Source organism: Lissotriton helveticus, chromosome 7 (genome assembly GCF_964261635.1).
Source record: "Lissotriton helveticus chromosome 7, aLisHel1.1, whole genome shotgun sequence".
In the NCBI taxonomy this organism is placed as follows: domain Eukaryota; kingdom Metazoa; phylum Chordata; class Amphibia; order Caudata; family Salamandridae; genus Lissotriton; species Lissotriton helveticus.
The window spans coordinates 1,703,809,858-1,703,828,031 of record NC_136068.1 but is presented as its reverse complement, the minus strand read 5'-3'; the positions used below and the strand labels follow the sequence as shown (position 1 = coordinate 1,703,828,031).

The 18,174-nt window shown below is 40.9% G+C and overlaps 1 protein-coding gene across 1 annotated transcript in view; it reads left to right on the top strand.

Annotated features, from left to right (window-relative positions):
- LOC144769650 (IgGFc-binding protein-like) overlaps positions 1-18,174 on the top strand; it is a 573,708-nt gene that overhangs the window by 241,596 nt on the left and 313,938 nt on the right. The window contains exons 7-8 of the mRNA XM_078653825.1: positions 706-1,285; positions 4,280-4,479. Of these exons, the coding sequence (XP_078509951.1) occupies positions 706-1,285; positions 4,280-4,479 (780 nt within the window). The remainder of the gene's footprint in view (positions 1-705; positions 1,286-4,279; positions 4,480-18,174) is intronic.

The following is an 18,174-nucleotide window of genomic DNA, read 5'->3' as shown; positions in this document are numbered from 1 at the left end:
AGAATAATGCAACTCAGCGCAAATTGCTGCATTGAATTACTCTGCCCCAAGGAGGCGTTCCATGGGTGGAGTGTGGGTGTTCCCACCCATCAACCCACTGATTTTGGTGCATTCCCAGATTTACCATTACTGGTGGGCCTGGGAATGCATCAACTGCTATGCCTCTCCAGGTGAGGTGTAACACAGAGAAGTATCTTTATTCCTCCTCATTCTGCAGCAACCAAAGAAGAAAATGCCTCAGAGGATTGTTTTTGTGCAGGAAATTGTCCCTTCCTGCCCCAACTGCTTACAACGCAGTTCTCCTTGCACCATGTTGAAAGGGTGCGTGCATTGGCAGTTGGCAGTCAAAAGTGAGCCAGTTCATGGAAAGGACAAGAATGGCCTGTATAATGTTAAATCTGTCATATGTCTGCCCTTTCGTGCAGTGCAGCCAGGAAGGTGTCTGTGCTGTGTGAATTCTTGATAATGTGACCCAGAGTTCAGAATCTGTGTCTTTAGTCTGTTAATTGCACTAAATCTAACAAGGAAAAAAAAGATAAAGAAAAACGTCCTGTGGTACTTGTAAATAACTTAGATATAACAGTTTCTGCAAAATGTTTACAGTGGGCGTGCTTCTCATGTACTGCCGACTAACAGGTGAGATGACAAGCAATCTCAAGTGTAATAATACAAGAGCTAATAACGTCACATTTTACTTTTTGATAGGTGAACGGAATCAACAATAATATCCCACTGACCTTGAAGGAAGGACAAATTAGAGTCTATCAGCAAGGGATCCGAATCATTGTGCAAACCGACTTCGCCCTAGTGGTCAGCTATGACCTGGTTTACCACGTTGTGGTCACTGTCCCTGGCAACTACAAAGGCCAACTCGAAGGCTTGTGCGGTAATTATAACGGGGACACGAAAGATGAGTTCATGCTGCCCGACAAGACTCTGGCTTCAGATGCCACCAAGTTTGGCACCGGATGGCGAGTCAATATTACAGGTGTCAGCTGCAATGAAGGCTGTGGCGGAAATGGCAATGCCTGCCCTGTCTGTCCGGATTCACAGATGAATGTCTTCAAGCAGGTCAACTACTGTGGTTTCTTAAAGCAAGCCGGCGGTCCTCTAAGCGCCTGCTACGGCATCATCATCACGGATTTATACTACAACAACTGCCTCTTTGACCTATGTGCGGGCAATGGCGATCTGAACATCCTGTGTCACAGCATCCAAAGTTATGTGGCTGCATGCCAGGCTGCTGGCATCACTATCCAGCCCTGGAGAAGTGCTTCCTTCTGCCGTAAGTATACGTAAACACCATACCTTCCGATCTAGACAGCATTTTCCCCTCCCTTTTTCAAACTTAAATATAATTTCTTTCATCTGGGTATCAATATTTTCTTTGCTGACTCTAAATTGTCAAGAAGTTACTCTTACGTCATCAATATTTATTTGTGTTTAACTTCTTGCTCGTGTCCGGTTAATTAACTTGGGCCTAGATGTAGGTAATAGCAAATTACCGAATGGTAAATACCGAATTTTACTGATTCGGTATTTACTATTCGGTAATTGCTATGTAGGTAAAAAATTCAGTAAAAATACCGAATCGGTAACATTCAGTAATTACCGATTCGGTAATTACCGAATCGGTATTTGCCATTGATTCCTATGGGCCTTGAAGCCCATAGGATTCAATAGCAAATACCGATTCGGTAATTACCGAATTACCGATTTTACAAGGGGGACAGGGTGTCACTTTGACACCCTGTTGCACCCCTGTTACTGGCTTGTGTGCCATGTTCCACATGGCACAGGTGTACATGCACAGATGTGCATGTACACTGGAATTCGTTATTTACCATGTAATAGTATTACATGGTAAATAACGAATCGGTAATGGCCTGTGGCACTGTTTCCAGTGCCACCTACATCTGTATTTACCGATTCGGTATATTTACCGATTCGGTATTTTACAGAATCGTTACATTTACCGAATCGGTAAATATACCGATTCTGTAAATAAATGCAGCCTACATGTCCATTCCCAAATACCGGTGGGTAACAGCCAAAATCGGCCGTTACCGACCGGTAATTGGCGACCTACATAGTCTTTTATAGTGCCATCATACTAAACTGTCAAACTGGATGTATTTCAATGCTCCTTTTTGCCCTGTCTCCCATATCTAGGTTTCCATTGTTTATTTCAGTTTCTGAATCTCATAATCCACTGCTATGACATAGCAACAGTTGATAACTAAAATCGAATCAAATCACAGCATCTTTTTTCGGCAGGGAGACCCGACATAAAAACAATTTAAAATGCATACAAAGAAGTAAAAAGTGAAAATTAACTGCAGCCAACTTGTATCACATAGAACTTGAGTAAAAACGTGACATACATGGATAAATAGTCTGAAAAAGTAGTAAGACGTTAATCAAAGTGCATAGTGCTTCTTAACCCCTTGGGCGCGGCCGCGGTTCTGCGCCTGTCAGCGTTTTTCGAAGTGGGCGGGTACATGACGGCCCCCAGCCGTCATCAGCACACGCCCACCGTGTTGCATGTCGGCCGGGGGCCGTCATCAGCATAGAAGGGGTTAAACGTATGGCCGCCTTAAGAAACAAATTTACGCAACAGCAGGTTTCATTGTCGGTTAAATCTTGCATACCCTAAAAGTGTGTTCTGTTGGCATTTACTATAATTCCTGAGCCTTAAAAAAGCTACTAAAACCATTCTCAAAAATAATTGGTAGTACCCACAAAAGAATGTAAAACGAATCATATTCTGCTTAGATACATTGTTACACAGGCAAACTGGTGAACTCAGGCTGCGCTAGTAACCTCGCAGGGAGCAGAGGGAATATTTCAGGGTCCCTGCACTAAATCTAAATTGGAGCTAGCACAACCCTCTCACCATTGTATAATCCTCCAGATTTAGCACCTCCTGCAAAATCAGAGGGTTTCCTCTAGAGCACTTCAGTTCTTGCTCTTTATCTCATTTACCATCTAATTTCTTTGTCTCCATCCCTTCGCCATGACGCCAGGAGGATGTCATTATTCCCCAACCCCCACGCTCTTTGATGGCCCGGTACTCAGGTGTGCTTAATTTATTTATTGATTTTATAGTATAGCAGCACTGTTCAATAATGAGAAGAGGCTATAACAGCTGATGTCACTTATAGGCTCCCGATGCTCGATCTGCCGGGCATTCTCTTTCCCTAAGGGACATGTGCATCAAAACTTTAAACAGGTCTTCCTTCTATGCAGGGCCTTGCTTCAGAATTTTGAACCGGGCCCCACAAAAACTATTTTATACTAGCTGGGGTGTGGCATTTTCTACTACAATCTTTCTGCTAGGGGTAGAGTACTTGATTTTCACATAGGCTGGCCAGTTTGCCATGGTACACAGAGTGAAATGGCACTCGATGTTTGAAATCACCCAGTCCCTCCAAAACTCTACACCCCATTGGCTTGAGTATGAATGAATGACTGGAATTTATAAAACAGCCACCCAGTAAGTGTGTCCAGGCAAAACCCAAAACTTTTAGCCATATTGCTGACTCTTAATTGTTGGTGAAGAGGCATGTTTTGAGTTGCTTCCTAAACAGACTCTGTATTAATGGAACAGGGAGGGGCTGGGAGCGCATTCCATGCTTTTGCTGCCAGATAGCTGAAAGACATGCCACCCCTTCTAACCTTCTTGAAACTGGAGATTTGGAGGAGGCTTAAGGGGAGGATCTCAAGCATCTTTGGTGATGTATTATTTAAATCTAGCTGTGATATACTTCGGGCCTAGCCCAGAGAAAGCCCTGTGAAAACAATCGGTTGTTTGCCTCTGGGAGCCAGTGCAGTTGCTTGAAGTGAGCTGTCATGTGCATGTAAGCTCCATTAGGCCAGCTGCGTTCTGTATTGTCTATAGGCGGATGATAGGATAATTTAGTAGGCCAAGGTAGAAGCTGTTTGCAAAGTCAATCCATGAGGTAATGAGAACATGCGCTACTGACTTGCAGGATAGTAGCAAACTTTCTGAGTCCGCTCAGCATTAAAATACAGATGCCTGTGACTGAAGGAATTTCTGGTTAGAAAGAAAGTTCAGGGTTAAGTTTTACTCCTAGTTATCTGCAGTAATGTATTACTTGAGATGAGGAGTGAGTTCCTCTGGACATCAGTAATTGGCAGAAAAATTATTGATCTTCCTATTTAAAATAATGATTTCTTTTACCTCCATGTCAATCCTCTGTTTTCTCTCCTTGCCAGATACCCATGAATCATAGGTTTTTCTTATTTCTTCCTCCAGCCCTCAGCTGTCCACCAAACAGCCATTATTCTGTATGTGCAGACATCTGCTCCACATCTTGCGCCGGAATCACAAATCCAGCTCCGTGCCCAACATCTTGCATGGAGGGCTGTGAATGTGATGATGGATACGTCTTCGATGGCAAAGGATGTGTTTCCATGGAGAATTGTGGCTGCTTCAAGGATGGAAAATACTACAATGTATGTTTCATTATTACTCTATATACCTAATTAGCCACTGGCGCAACCAGAGTGAGAAGCTTGGGGGAGGAACGATGAGGCATATCATTTAGTTTCAATGATACACAATGAGGTTCTGTAGTCATATCTAAATCTGTCTCTCTCTCTCTCTCTTCTCTCTCTCTCTCTCTCTCTCTCTCTCTCTCTCTCTCTCTCTCTCTCTCTCTCTATATATATATATTACCTACTGGCGGTCGCCAGTAGGTATATATAGTTAGGTTTTTTCTCTATGGGATTTTTGAAAATTCTATGTCTAATAACTTTGGCGTTTGTGGACGGAATTGGCTGAAATTTTCTGGAAAATGGAACATTTTGTTTCTGAGCAGCCCCTGGAAATTTGGGGGGGTTCGTCAAGGGGGGGCCGAGAAAAAAGGGGGGTCCCAAAACGTGTTTTTAACATTGAGTTTTCCATAGGGCGGTTGGCCTCACTTTTAGCCCGAACGGCTGAATGGATTTCCACAAAACTTGGCAAAATTGTAGGGACTGGTAGCCCGATGTGCCTTTGCTAGGTCTCAATATATGTGCTTCAGTGTATTTTGAGAAATTAACGTTCAAAAAAAGATATATATCTGTAACAGCGGACCTGGCAGCACTCCGGTTCGCGGACTTTTCGCGGTACGGAGCTTTGTGAAGCGAAGCTGATTGGTTCTCCGGCGTCTGTGAACATTCCAAACAGTCCGTAGCGGCCGCCATCTTGTCTCTCGGTAGGATCGAGAGACAAGAGGAGGCCAAAGCGAAGGGGCAAATGACCATAAGGGGGCATAGTAGATCCTCGCTGACCCCCTAGGTTTGATGTGGAGGTTTTAAAAGGGCCCCGCGGGGCAAAAAAAATAAATAATAATAATAATCGAACGGCTGAATGGATTTGCACGAAACTTGGCAAAATATTAGGGACTGGTAGCCCGATGTGCCTTTGCTAGGTCTCAATATATGTGCTCCAGTGGATTTTGAGAAATTAACGTTCAAAAAAAGATATATATCTGTAACAGCGCTCCGCTTCGCGTACTTTTCGCGTTACGGAGCTTTGCGAAGCTGATTGGTTCTCCGGCGTCTGTAAACATTCCAAACAGTCCGTAGCGGCCGCCATCTTGTCTCTCGGTAGGATCGAGAGACAAGAGGAGGCCAAAGCGAAGGGGCAAATGACCATAAGGGGGCATAGTAGATCCTCCCTGACCTCTTAGGTTTGATGTACCATTTTGCCAAGTTTGGTGTAATTCCGTTCAGCCATTCAGGCTGTAGACGTATGTAAATGTCCTATGGAAAATTGCATGGGGAAAACACATTTGAAAGTGTTGAAATTTAGAACCAATTAAAATGTTACTTTGGTTTTGTATTTGTGTGTGATGAAAGTTAATTGGTTATGTATATATCTCAAATGAGAGGAAACCACAGCCATTTTGTGATACTACTGTCTGAGGTACATTTGTGAGGAATTTTTGGTGGTCAATTTCTGGTGTTTGATTTACACAGTACTAACACTTCTCCTACTTTTAAAAAGGTGAGTTGTTAATTTGTAAGGGGAACTATGTTGTACACTTGAAGATAATTTGAAAAATGTTTTCTGTTATTTATTTGCAGTCCTTCTGTTATACTAAATACTTGATAAAGTTAGTTTTATATTATGTATTACTAAAAACGATAAATGAAAGTGATTATTTTTTTCTGCAATTTACAGCAAGCAATTTGAAAATAAAATGGCTCACAATGAAGAGACCGTGGCAATTTCTTTTGAATTATCCACTACATTGATTGAAATTGACAGCACCAATAATGAAATATTGTCACAAGGAGGAGATGACTTGAATGATTTTTTTGATCAATCTGTTGATGGCGAATTTATCGAATGTTTGGAGACCATAGAGTTACAAGAATCATCATTGCAGACTTTTAATGAGGAGATTCCAGATGAGATGATTGAAGAGGAAATTCCTGATGAGGACATGTTACTAGTTCTTTCAAATTTAGAAAATTCAGAAAAATAAATTTATATTTAGAAATCAAAAATTGTTTGAGACATTATTCATTTTTATTTTTAATTTATAAGGTTGTAGCGAAGTGATTGTAGTATAAAATGAGACTTATAGTATAGAGTGCAACATTTTTATGTTACATGGTAAGTTTACTCATATATACTTCCCTTCTCCCACTATATTATCTCCAATGTGTATTTGACATCTCTTCTTCATCTCCGGCCTCCTTTCTCTCACTGTGTGTCTCTGATGCATCTTATCGCTGCTATTTTGTGTAATTACAGAAGAGAGTAAAATAAAATAGTTCGGAACGTGAAAAGGGGGCAAAGTAGAGTACCCCTCACCCCCTAGGCCTTCTCAGGCGGTCCCAAAAGGATCAGTTTCTGCTTTCCTGAGAGATTATGGTATGAGTTCCATATACCACAATAACTTGCATTACAACATGCAAGATATCTATCTCCTATTACCAACTTTTGGAGATATTCGCGCTAAGCGCGAATATCTCCAAAAACTAACACCTGCCCTGAGCAGTTCTTAGCCATGTTATCCAATGGGAGGTGGATAACATGGCTAAGAGCATTAGCTCGGTAATGCATGAATATCGCTGACTTTTTAGCGATATTCATGCATTGCGGCCGTTTTTTATTGCATTTGCGATAAACCTTGATAATAGCAAGGTTTATCTTCGATAATTTCTGACGATGCTTAGCGGTAAAAAATTCGTTGGTAAGCATCGTTAGCGATAAATATCGCTTAACTTTGGTAATATGCACCAACGTCTGTTAACGTTCGATTCGAAGGAAATGAGGAAGTGTTGAAAAACATTGTTTGCGCCATCTTGCCTTTTTTGAAATGCCACACTTTTGTCGTGCACGGCAGCCATTTTAGATGCCTTGACCAGACCCACTCTCTGCACGCTGTCGATTCGTAGCATGGCTCCCCACCCTCGCAAGCATCTTCCCCAGGCACTGGTCACCCCCGCTCTCTGTCTTATGCATGGGCAATAAACCTCCCCCCATCTGCGCTGCTCTTCCCTGAGAATCACACTCTGTGCCCGCCCGACACCTCCCTTTCGCCCTATTCACTACCGCACCCTCTGACACTCCTCTTCCTCTGTGTCCGATTGTCCAGGCTATCAGCTAGCCCTGCAGATGTAGTTTATGGCCCCAGCTGTAAAGAATCACCCCTCTTCAAAGGAGTTATAGTAGATCAAGGCCCACACCCGATGAGATCCGTCACACCACACGTGTTCCTACTATCTGAAAACCATCCTGTATTGTGATTGGGGAGGGGACCGAGCCTGAAGCGGAAGATTCCAGGGATGACTCTTTGTACATCAAAGTTTTTACATTTATGTGTCACATTAAAAATATATAGCACTCCAACAAAGTAGTAGGATTATAAAACTGTAATAACTTATAAATATATACAACAAAACAAAAACAGTAAAAACATTTAAACAACGAAGAGACCGTGGCAATTTCTTTTGAATTATCCAATACATTTATTGAAATTGACAGCACCAATAATGAAATATTCTCACAAGGAGGAGATGACTTGAATGATTTTTTTGATCAATCTCTTGATGGCGAATTTATTGAATGTTTGGAGACCATAGAGTTACAAGAATCATCATTGCAGACTTTTCATGAGGAAATTCCTGATGAGGACATGTTACTAGTTCTTTCAAATTATGAAAATTCAGAAGATGTTGCCTGGGTGCCGCACTGATTTGGGTATCCGGCGTGGGGCGTCCCGGGGGGTGGATTGTCAGTAGCGGTCTGTTGTGCGAATAGTTCCAAGGCAGCAGAAAGCGCTGAAATCTGGATGTCACGAAGGTGATGTCTAGTAAGTTGCCGCCCAGCAAATAACGGCGTGGGGCGCCGCGGGGGTGAGTGAGTCCAGTAGGCACCACAGCTATACTTACCGGCATTGCAGAATTACTGCTGGGGACAATGCCTGTGCTGTAGCAGGGTCACAGCAGAAACAAAAAGGATTCTGTTGAAGATGTTGTTGGTTTTCAATTTGAAAACAGTTCTGGTGTCAACTGCTATGCTAATGTAGTGGTTAATGTTTTGTTTTCTCTAGAAAATGTAAAAGAGGGGGAGGCAGTCCAAAGTTCTGGTAAAAGGGCAAAGGAAAGGATCGGTGGTTTGAACTATCAGTCAAAAAGGGGAGGGGGTGCAACAATTTTTCCTACCGGGTCACACTGTGCTTTCACCGGAACTGAGGTCTGCAGGATTCTAGTCATTCAAAGTGAGGCTGGCGCCAGCATGGGAGCGCCGACGTCCCGCGGATACAGTTTCGTCACTCCACGGGCGATCATGGCAGTCATTCCCCATCGGGGGTGTCTGCGGGAGTTGGAGACTCCCGCGGCTCCTCTAGAATCTTCAAGGTCGTGGAGGACTACGGTGGTGGAGTCAACCAGTGACCGGGCCATTTCTTTATGCTGGGCCCGCTCTTGCCAGGTCGACCGCCATTTTGAGAGTTCGGTAGCTACTGGCGATCGCGGGGTCAAATGAGCGGACGGGCTCCACCCTGCCGGGCGAGACATTGCAGCATCGCCACAGTGGAAGAACCCTTTTCCGGGCGCCTGGAGCGCTGAGGGTGCAGGTGGGAAGCCTCTACTGGGGAGGTGGGAGAGGCCTGTTCGCAACGTCTCTCCCTCCCAGTGCACCCCACGGCGTCTCGCTTGAGATTTGTTATGGCCGGACCAGGCGATGAGGACGAGGGGGGGGGGTCGGAGGCATGTGCAAGACATCCCCCCAGTGTTGTCAAAGCCATTATTGAAGAAAGAAGAAATGTCCCGTCCGTCTTCGGGCCGGGCTTCCGGTGGATGTCGGCCGGACGCCCCTTGCTCTGGCCCCATGAACGGGTTCCTTGGTTTATCGGCTGCAGCCGGATCCCATCGGCCCCGGCCAGTGGTGGCCGGACCGGTAGAGAATGTGGCGGGACTACCTGCAACTGTCAAGGGCCACCGCGGCCGGACTGGGAGAGAGAGGGGAGGGTCGAGGACACGGACATTCCCCCCCCTGCAACTCTCCAGCGTTGTCAATCCCCCTGGCCGGGTCCCGCTGGCCTCGGCCTCTCCTCCGGCTACACCCTACGTGATGATCTCCTGGCCGAGGCGTGGCAGCAGGACCCGTCTTATATGTGTTGCTTCCGGCTCGGCGTAGCAGAAAACCTGTTGCCCTTTGGAAGTTTCTAGAATGGGGCGGATGTCTGCTGACTTCTATCTTTCCCAGTTTGCCGTTATTTGGCCGTGGCAGGCGGTGGGACAGACAGGTTTTGGGGCAGTGAGGGGCGATGTTTTCAAGTTTCTTATTACAGGCTTACTTCTAACGTTTCTTGTTTCTAGGACAATAATAGGTTTTATCATTACGTATTGTTATCGTTTCTTTGTTTGTTATTTAATAAAAAGTTCATCAGTGGCCTACTGATTTTCGTTTTCCTATTCTTTTCTTTCCAGGTTGTTTCATGCTAAAGTTTCTGTTAACAGGATACAGTGATCACTTCGTTATTATTGCATATGTCCTTTTCACTAGGGGTGCTCTCTGGTCGGGCCAGATGACGTATCTCTAGTAAATGGTCCGGGTGAAACAGGTGCATCAATCAGTGGGGAGTAGATAGGCATGACAGATTACAACGGGGGAGAAAGGTCTGCATTACCTACCCTTTCACTACTTGCAAAGATTTTCCTACGTATATTTGCAAACAGGGAATACCTCCAAAAAGAACCAATTCCCAAACAGTCAATGTTTGGGCAAACAATCAATCAATGAGGAACGAAATAGGCACGATGTGTTAAAGGTTTGCGTTACCTACCCTTCACTATCTGCAAAGGGAGAGAGAATATTCCTATTCTTCCTCGTTTGCAGGCAGAGAAGATCCTTAAGAGAACCAACTTCGAACAATTCAATGCTCGATTCAAACAATCAACAAGGGGTACTGTGAACACAAATGGACGCCGCTTATGTACATACACATTGCTATTTTCAACAGGTTGTTCTTAATGTTTCTATTTTAGCGAGGTCAAAAAGAGATCCCATTATTGGCCTACTGATTTTGCTCGATTCCTTTTGTTTTTTTACACGATTTTTCGCTATCTGCAAAGACTAAACAGAGTATTGCGACTCTGTGCTTGTTTGTAAATAGAGAATGAACCAAAGAGAACAATCAATCAAATGGAGAGAGAAGCAGGCACGACGGATTACAACGGGGGCAAAGGCCTGCGTTAACTACCCTTCACTATCTGCAAAGAGAGAGTACTCCTAATAGAAATGAGGGGTGGGGGGCAGCATTCAAAGCAGATCAGTGTGCATAAACACGAAAATGTTTTTACTTACCACGTACTTGACATTCGACAGCTTATGATATTTGCTATTAAAAAACCATTGAAATTCACTGAAAAAACCATAGGTTATAGACCATATATCGTTAGGAATTAGCATTTACAAAACCTTATTTTACTCACACAAAACCATTGAAATTCCATATATAGTTAGTTGCACTAACTATATATCGTGCACCCGCAATCCACTGCTGATGATGTCACATATTACATCATTCATGACATGGTCAGTGACATCACTGATGACATCACTGATGACATCTCAAATGACATCACTGATGACATCACTGATGATATCTCATTTGACATCAATGGTCACATCAATGATGATATCATTAATGTGACAATACAATGCATCTCCTCACACTTTAATATAACCTCTGTTACACCCAGTGTTAAATACAGAGTATAATTTTTGAAACCATTGACACACCAATACTAGTTACTACATACGCACTCACTGATTCCTACGTCTACACACACATTCACTCATTCACCCATACAATCATTCATACATACACTCACTCATCTTTACAACACTATCATATGCACTCATACACCTATACAGACACTCACACTCTGCCACTCATCCATGGAGTTACTCACACACCTAGTCAGTCCTGTAAAGAATCAATCACACTTCCATTTTCTAATCTATACAGTTAAACATAGAGTACCTTACATTTTCAAACATATACTAACACATACTTACTCTCTTATACAATCATTGATACAAGTACACATTGATCTGCACAGAGTCACACATCTCCCAGCCAGCCACACATACACTCAGTCTCCCATACAAATACTTGGACAATCAATTAATAACCCATATAGTTACTCATATAGCTACTGATCAACACATGCAGCAGTTTACAGAACAACAGACATAATAATGCACAAATTAAGACAGTTTAGTCACTAACCCATGCACTCAGTGAGACACATTTAATCACTCACTCATACAGTCAGTCACCCACCTACTAAATGCTTCATCCAGACACTTTTACATCTACTCATTCTTCAATATGTAAAACATATTTAAACTTTACAGAAACACACAGTCACTGGATGATGTCATCAGTGATGTCATTTGAGATGTCATCAGTGATGTCATCAGTGATGTCACTGACCATGTCATGAATGATGTAATATGTGACATCATCAGCAGTGGATTGCGGGTGCGCGATATATAGTTAGTGCAACTAACTATATATGGAATTTCAATGGTTTTGTGTGAGTAAAATAAGGTTTTGTAAATGCTAATTCCTAACGATATATGGTCTATAACCTATGGTTTTTTCAGTGAATTTTATGGTCTATAACCTATGGTTTTTTCAGTGAATATATATATATATATATATATTCACTGAAAAAACCATAGGTTATAGACCATATATAGTTAGGAATTAGCATTTACAAAACCTTGAAAATTCACTGAAAAAACCATAGGTTATAGACCATATATAGTTAGGAATTAGCATTTAAAAAACCTTATTTTACTCACACAAAACCATTGAAATTCCATATATAGTTAGTTGCACTAACTATATATCGCGCACCCGTAATCCACTGCTGATGATGTCACATATTACATCATTCATGACATGGTCAGTGACATCACTGATGACATCACTGATGACATCTCAAATGACATCACTGATGACAACATCCAGTGATTATGTGTTTCTGTAAAGTTTAAATATGTTTTACATATTGAAGAATGAGTGGATGTATAAGTGTCTCAATGAAGGTTTTAGTAGGTGCGTGATTGACTGTATGAGTGAGTGATTAAATGCGTCTTACTAAATGCACGGGTTAGTGACTAAACTGTCTGAAAGTGTGCATCAGCATGTCTGTTGTTGTGCAAGCTGCTGCATGTGTTGATCAGTAGCTATATAAGTAGCTATATGGGTTATTGATTGGTTGCACAAGTATTTGTATGGGAGACTGAGTGTGTGTATGACTGGCTGGGAGGTGTGTGACTCTGTGCAGATCAATGTGTACTTGTATCAGTGATTCTATAAGAGAGTAAGTATGTGTTAGTATATGTTTTAAAATGTAAGGTACTCTATGTTTAACTGTGTAGATTAGAAAATGGAACTGTGATTGATTCTTTACAGGACTGACTAGGTGTGTGAGTAACTCCATGGATGAGTGACAGAGTGTGAGTGTCTGTATAGGTGTATGAGTGCATATGATAGTGTTGTAAAGATGAGTGATTGTATGTATGAATGATTGTATGGGTGAATGAGTGAATGTGTGTGTAGACGTAGGAATCAGTGAGTGGGTATGTAGTAACTAGTATTGGTGTGTCAATGGTTTCAAAAATTATACTCTGTATTTAACACTGGGTGTAACAGAGGTTATATTAAAGTGTGAGGAGATGCATTGTATTGTCACATTAATGATATCATCATTGATGTGACCATTGATGTCAAATGAGATATCATCAGTGATGTCATTTGAGATGTCATCAGTGATGTCATCAGTGATGTCACTGACCATGTCATGAATGATGTAATATGTGACATCATCAGCAGTGGATTACGGGTGCGCGATATATAGTTAGTGCAACTAACTATATATGGAATTTCAATGGTTTTGTGTGAGTAAAATAAGGTTTTTTAAATGCTAATTCCTAACTATATATGGTCTATAACCTATGGTTTTTTCAGTGAATTTTCAAGGTTTTGTAAATGCTAATTCCTAACTATATATGGTCTATAACCTATGGTTTTTTCAGTGAATTTCATTGGTTTTTTAACAGCTAATATCTGTAGCTGTAAAATGTATTCTTCTTTAAATCCAAAAATATGTTTTATATGTTTATGAATAATTTTTTTTTTTTAATATTTTTTTTTCTTCGTTCCCGCTTCGCGAATCGGGAAGCTTCCCGTTAGCTGACCTTGATGCCGCGAAATAGACCGCGAGCCGGTAAACGTTTCTTTACCGCAACTGCCGCGTTAGAAAACAACATCGTGACGCCTCCCGTCCGCATGACGTTTCGCGTTGTCGCGTGATACGTCATATGACGTGCTACGTTAGCGAACTCGTACGCTTACCGAGTCGCAAAGCACAGGTTTCTGGAAGCAAACCGGGAGGCCCTGCAAAGCGCGTAACGTAAACACAGCAGGTCATGTGACTTGGTAATAACACTTTTCATTGGTTCATTTCACTTTCGGTTTCCTAATGATGTAAGACTAGGTCATATGATCTAAAATGAACACTTTTCATTGGTTGAGAACTATTTTTTTTCCCAAATGGTGAAAATCCCTCCTTCTTTCCTCACTCTGACTTTCATCATTGTGAGAGAAAGACCCTTTGTTACCAGTGAGCAATGGCTTCTTTACTAGCTTCAGCTGGTGCTTCCCCACCACCTCCACCACATCCAAGGAAGAGTGGACCACCTGCTAAAGTTATAATTCAGCAAGAAGAGGAAGAAGAGGAACAGGACGACCTAGATAATCTCCCTATTATGGCCAGAAGATCTGTTGTACCGGAAGTAACGGGACCAGAGGGCAGGGAGATGGTGCCAAATATACAAACGAGATTTCGTGAAGTAAAACAAGTCTGCGTACATTGCAGTGGAATCATTTGCTACGCAGAAAGTAGCATCACTCTGATCAACAGAGCTATTAACAATCATGCTCATGTTTGTCCGAAACTCACCAAACAATAAATTCTTTTTTTTGTTTTCTTCCTCCTGTTGAGCCCTTTACAATGAATCGTTTTCGTTGCCCCCTCCGAAAAAAAACCAAAAAAAATATAAAACTGTTCAGAAAAATTCAAAAAAAGTAAAAAAAATGTTCAGAAAAATAATAAAAAAAATATAAAACAACAAAAACAATTTAAAAAAAAGTTCTTTTCAGAACTACCTCCCCGTTATAAAAAAATTGGTACAATATTTGCAACTGTGCCAACCTCTATTTCTCTTAGTTCGCTTCCCAGTTCGCTCCCCGGTACGCGAACCGGAAGCGAACCAAAAAATTTTTTTTATAAAAAAGAACAGTAAGTATAAGGGAAGGAAACAGACAGTTATGTTAAAAGAAAGACAGCTATAGGGGAGTAAACTAGAGATACTATTACCCGTAATCCACTGCTGATGATGTCACATATTACATCATTCATGACATGCTCAGTGACATCATCAGCAGAGGATTGCGGGTAACAGTATCCCTAGTTTATTCCCTATAGCTGTGTTTCTTTTAACATAACTGTCTGTTTCCTTCCCTTATACTTACTGTTCTTTTAAAAAAATTTTTTTTAGATCTGTCAGAAACAGTGAAAGTAATGAAATATAAAAGACTACGTAGAATATGAGCACTGTATGCAACAACTTTGACACTGACAGAAGCCTCACCTTCTCCATGCCTCCTACACAGTTCTACATGTACATCATAAATGCAAACAGAACAGAATTAATTATACATGTTAAATGGTTTATTTTTGCTGTTCTCAGAATGTATCAAATTTCACTAAAACAGTGACTTGAAGGTATTCATCATATAACAGCGGGGAAAAAAAAACACAATCAAAATGATTGTGTTTAAAAAACCCATACATTACAAATCAGAATTCAGAACTCCTTAAAGTTAACTTACTTTCCATGACGGCCAAGGATGTCCTATGAACAGCTTACACTCTGTTGTGCTGTTATTACTTTCAACCCGCCACTTTCTGAAAGAAAACCTCCATCGTTTTCAAAAACATGTTACATACAATAAATGACTTCTCGCTCTCTACCACACGATTCCACAAGGCCAAATCGTGTCAGAGCCATGTATAACTCTTGGATTTCTTGTAAGCCAATCCCGTCTTTTCGCATTTCCGCAACTTTCAGAATTAAAATGTTGAAGATCATTTACACAATCCTGGACTAGTAATATCTTCCCCTTCTTGCTCAATCATGTTCTACATTTCCTATCACACTGATACTGCTTACTATGAAGCAGACTTACACTACCTTTATGACTAGTACAATTATTTAATTCTCTACATCACTTTTAATCACAAAGCAATGTAAAACAGTAGACAGCATTGCAGACTTACATTCCCTCTACTCCATGTTTTGATTCGCTGCTTCAATTAGCTTATAAAAAGAAATAGTTTTTCTGAACTCATTCAAATTGCAGTTATTTTTCCATGACGTCCAGTCTTATGGTTAGAAGTTATGTCTCTGTACTACACTTATCCTCAAGGCCAAATAGTGTAGGAGCCATAAGAACTTCTTGAAATTCCTCAGAGCACATCCCGAGATTCTTTCCCTAAAATTTTGGTTTTAAAAACACCAGGTAAGAGTTTTTAAGGTCAAAAGGCAATTTTTTTTTGAAAATTAAAACAGAATCATTGCAGAATGACCAGCCATTTCTACACTTTAAATAAGCTGTATAATGTCCTGATGTTATTGAAGGACCATCATGATATATAATTGCTACAGTTACAAAAGTCCTTCCTGATATTGACAACTGTGAAGCCACAAAATTTTTAATTAAAGTTGTCAATTTTGTTCCATCAGGCCTACATCGTTGGAACATTAAAATGACATACTGGCCATATGTTCGTATAAATAAAGTGGACATCATTTCAGATTTACATTGGCTACACTCCATGTTGTGATCAGCTGCTTTTACTAGCTTATTAAAAGAGACTGATTTACTGTCTGGCAAAGTTAAATATATAAATCTTTCTGAGTCTACACTAGTAGTAGCTGATACCCTACAGTTCTCGCAGTCATGCTGCCATTGATAAGAAAGCCCAAACAGGTGATCTACATCTACACCTTCATCATGCAATACATCAAGCATATACATTAAAAACTCCTGACAATCTTGCTGACTATTTTGAGAGAATTGTGTTTGGCCTGAACATCTGTCTAACAGATTTCGAATTTCAGACACACTTTCTATGTTTGTTCTATCAGTGCTACATTTCTCTAACACAGAATTTAACAAACTGCAAAATCTTTGATCCGAATTGACCACAATCTGTTCTTTTAAAGTTTCTAGAGAAAAGACAACATTAACCACTACATTAGCATAGCAGTTGACACCAGAACTGTTTTCAAATTGAAAACCAACAACATCTTCAACAGAATCCTTTTTGTTTCTGCTTATAATTTCAGGTTCATCAACTTTTCGTCTTTTTGCTACAACCTCCCCAGTATTGGTCACATTTCTTCGTTTCCGGCCTACCACACGTTTCTCAAACAAAGGATACTGAGGCAAATGTGGCGCATACTCTCTTCTCAACCTATTGTATTCCTTAACACAATCTAGATCCGCACAAATGTTTGTGACATCACACTCAATCAAATACAATCCCGATAAAGTCCTAACTCGTGACAATGCCACATATGCCATACCCTCCTTGAACACAGAACTGCCAATATTCACCAATGCACAGTCTACACTTAAACCTTGCGATTTATGGATTGTCACCGCATATGCCAAGCAAACAGGAAACTGCTTACGACGAACATATAAGTCTTTTACAAGCAAAAATCTAGCAGAACAACGAGCAATTAGCTGTACTTCCTCAATGCCATCAAATTTAATTTTTAAAAATTCAATTCCATCTCTATTTCTGTATTTCACAAAATCAACAACATTACCCATTGATCCATTTACCAGACCTCTTTCAACATGTAAATTCCTTCTTAAAATTATACGGCAGTTCAAGCACACATTCAGAGTCTTTTCAAAACCCGCAGTTTTAGATATACTCTTCTCTAATGAATCCAATTTTGTTTTCAGATTCTCAGACAAAATAATTGTTGATCCCATATGCTCTACTCTGTCAATAGCTTCCAATTTCACAATCTCTTGCTTTTCTAAATGCAACATTTTGTTGTTGAATTTGGCACATTCTGCAAGAGTTGGCATCAAACATATTCCAGATTTTTTCTCAGTAACTTTCTGAAAAATATTCTCAGGCACAACATCTTCGTCTGGATATAAATTTGTCAGTAATCGTGCATGTAAAGCTTCTTTCCCATGCTCGGTCACTTTTCCAATTCTAACATCTTGTAGAATAGTCTTGTAAACTTCATCCTTTGCCTGACGCATATTTTCATGCAGTTCAGCATAATTGAAGTTTAACCATATATTGACGTTGCCAATACTCCCTAAGCACTTCCTGGTATCTTCATGCGTGAGCATTTTGAACACAGGTTGCCCTTTCACTGGTGTCAGCTGCAGAAGATCTCCAAAAACAATGATGTGTTTGCCACCAAATAACACATCATACTCTGTTTTGAGAACTTCTTGCATTCTCAAATGCACAAAGGCAAGCATAACATTGGAAACCATGCTTACTTCGTCAATGATAAGAAGT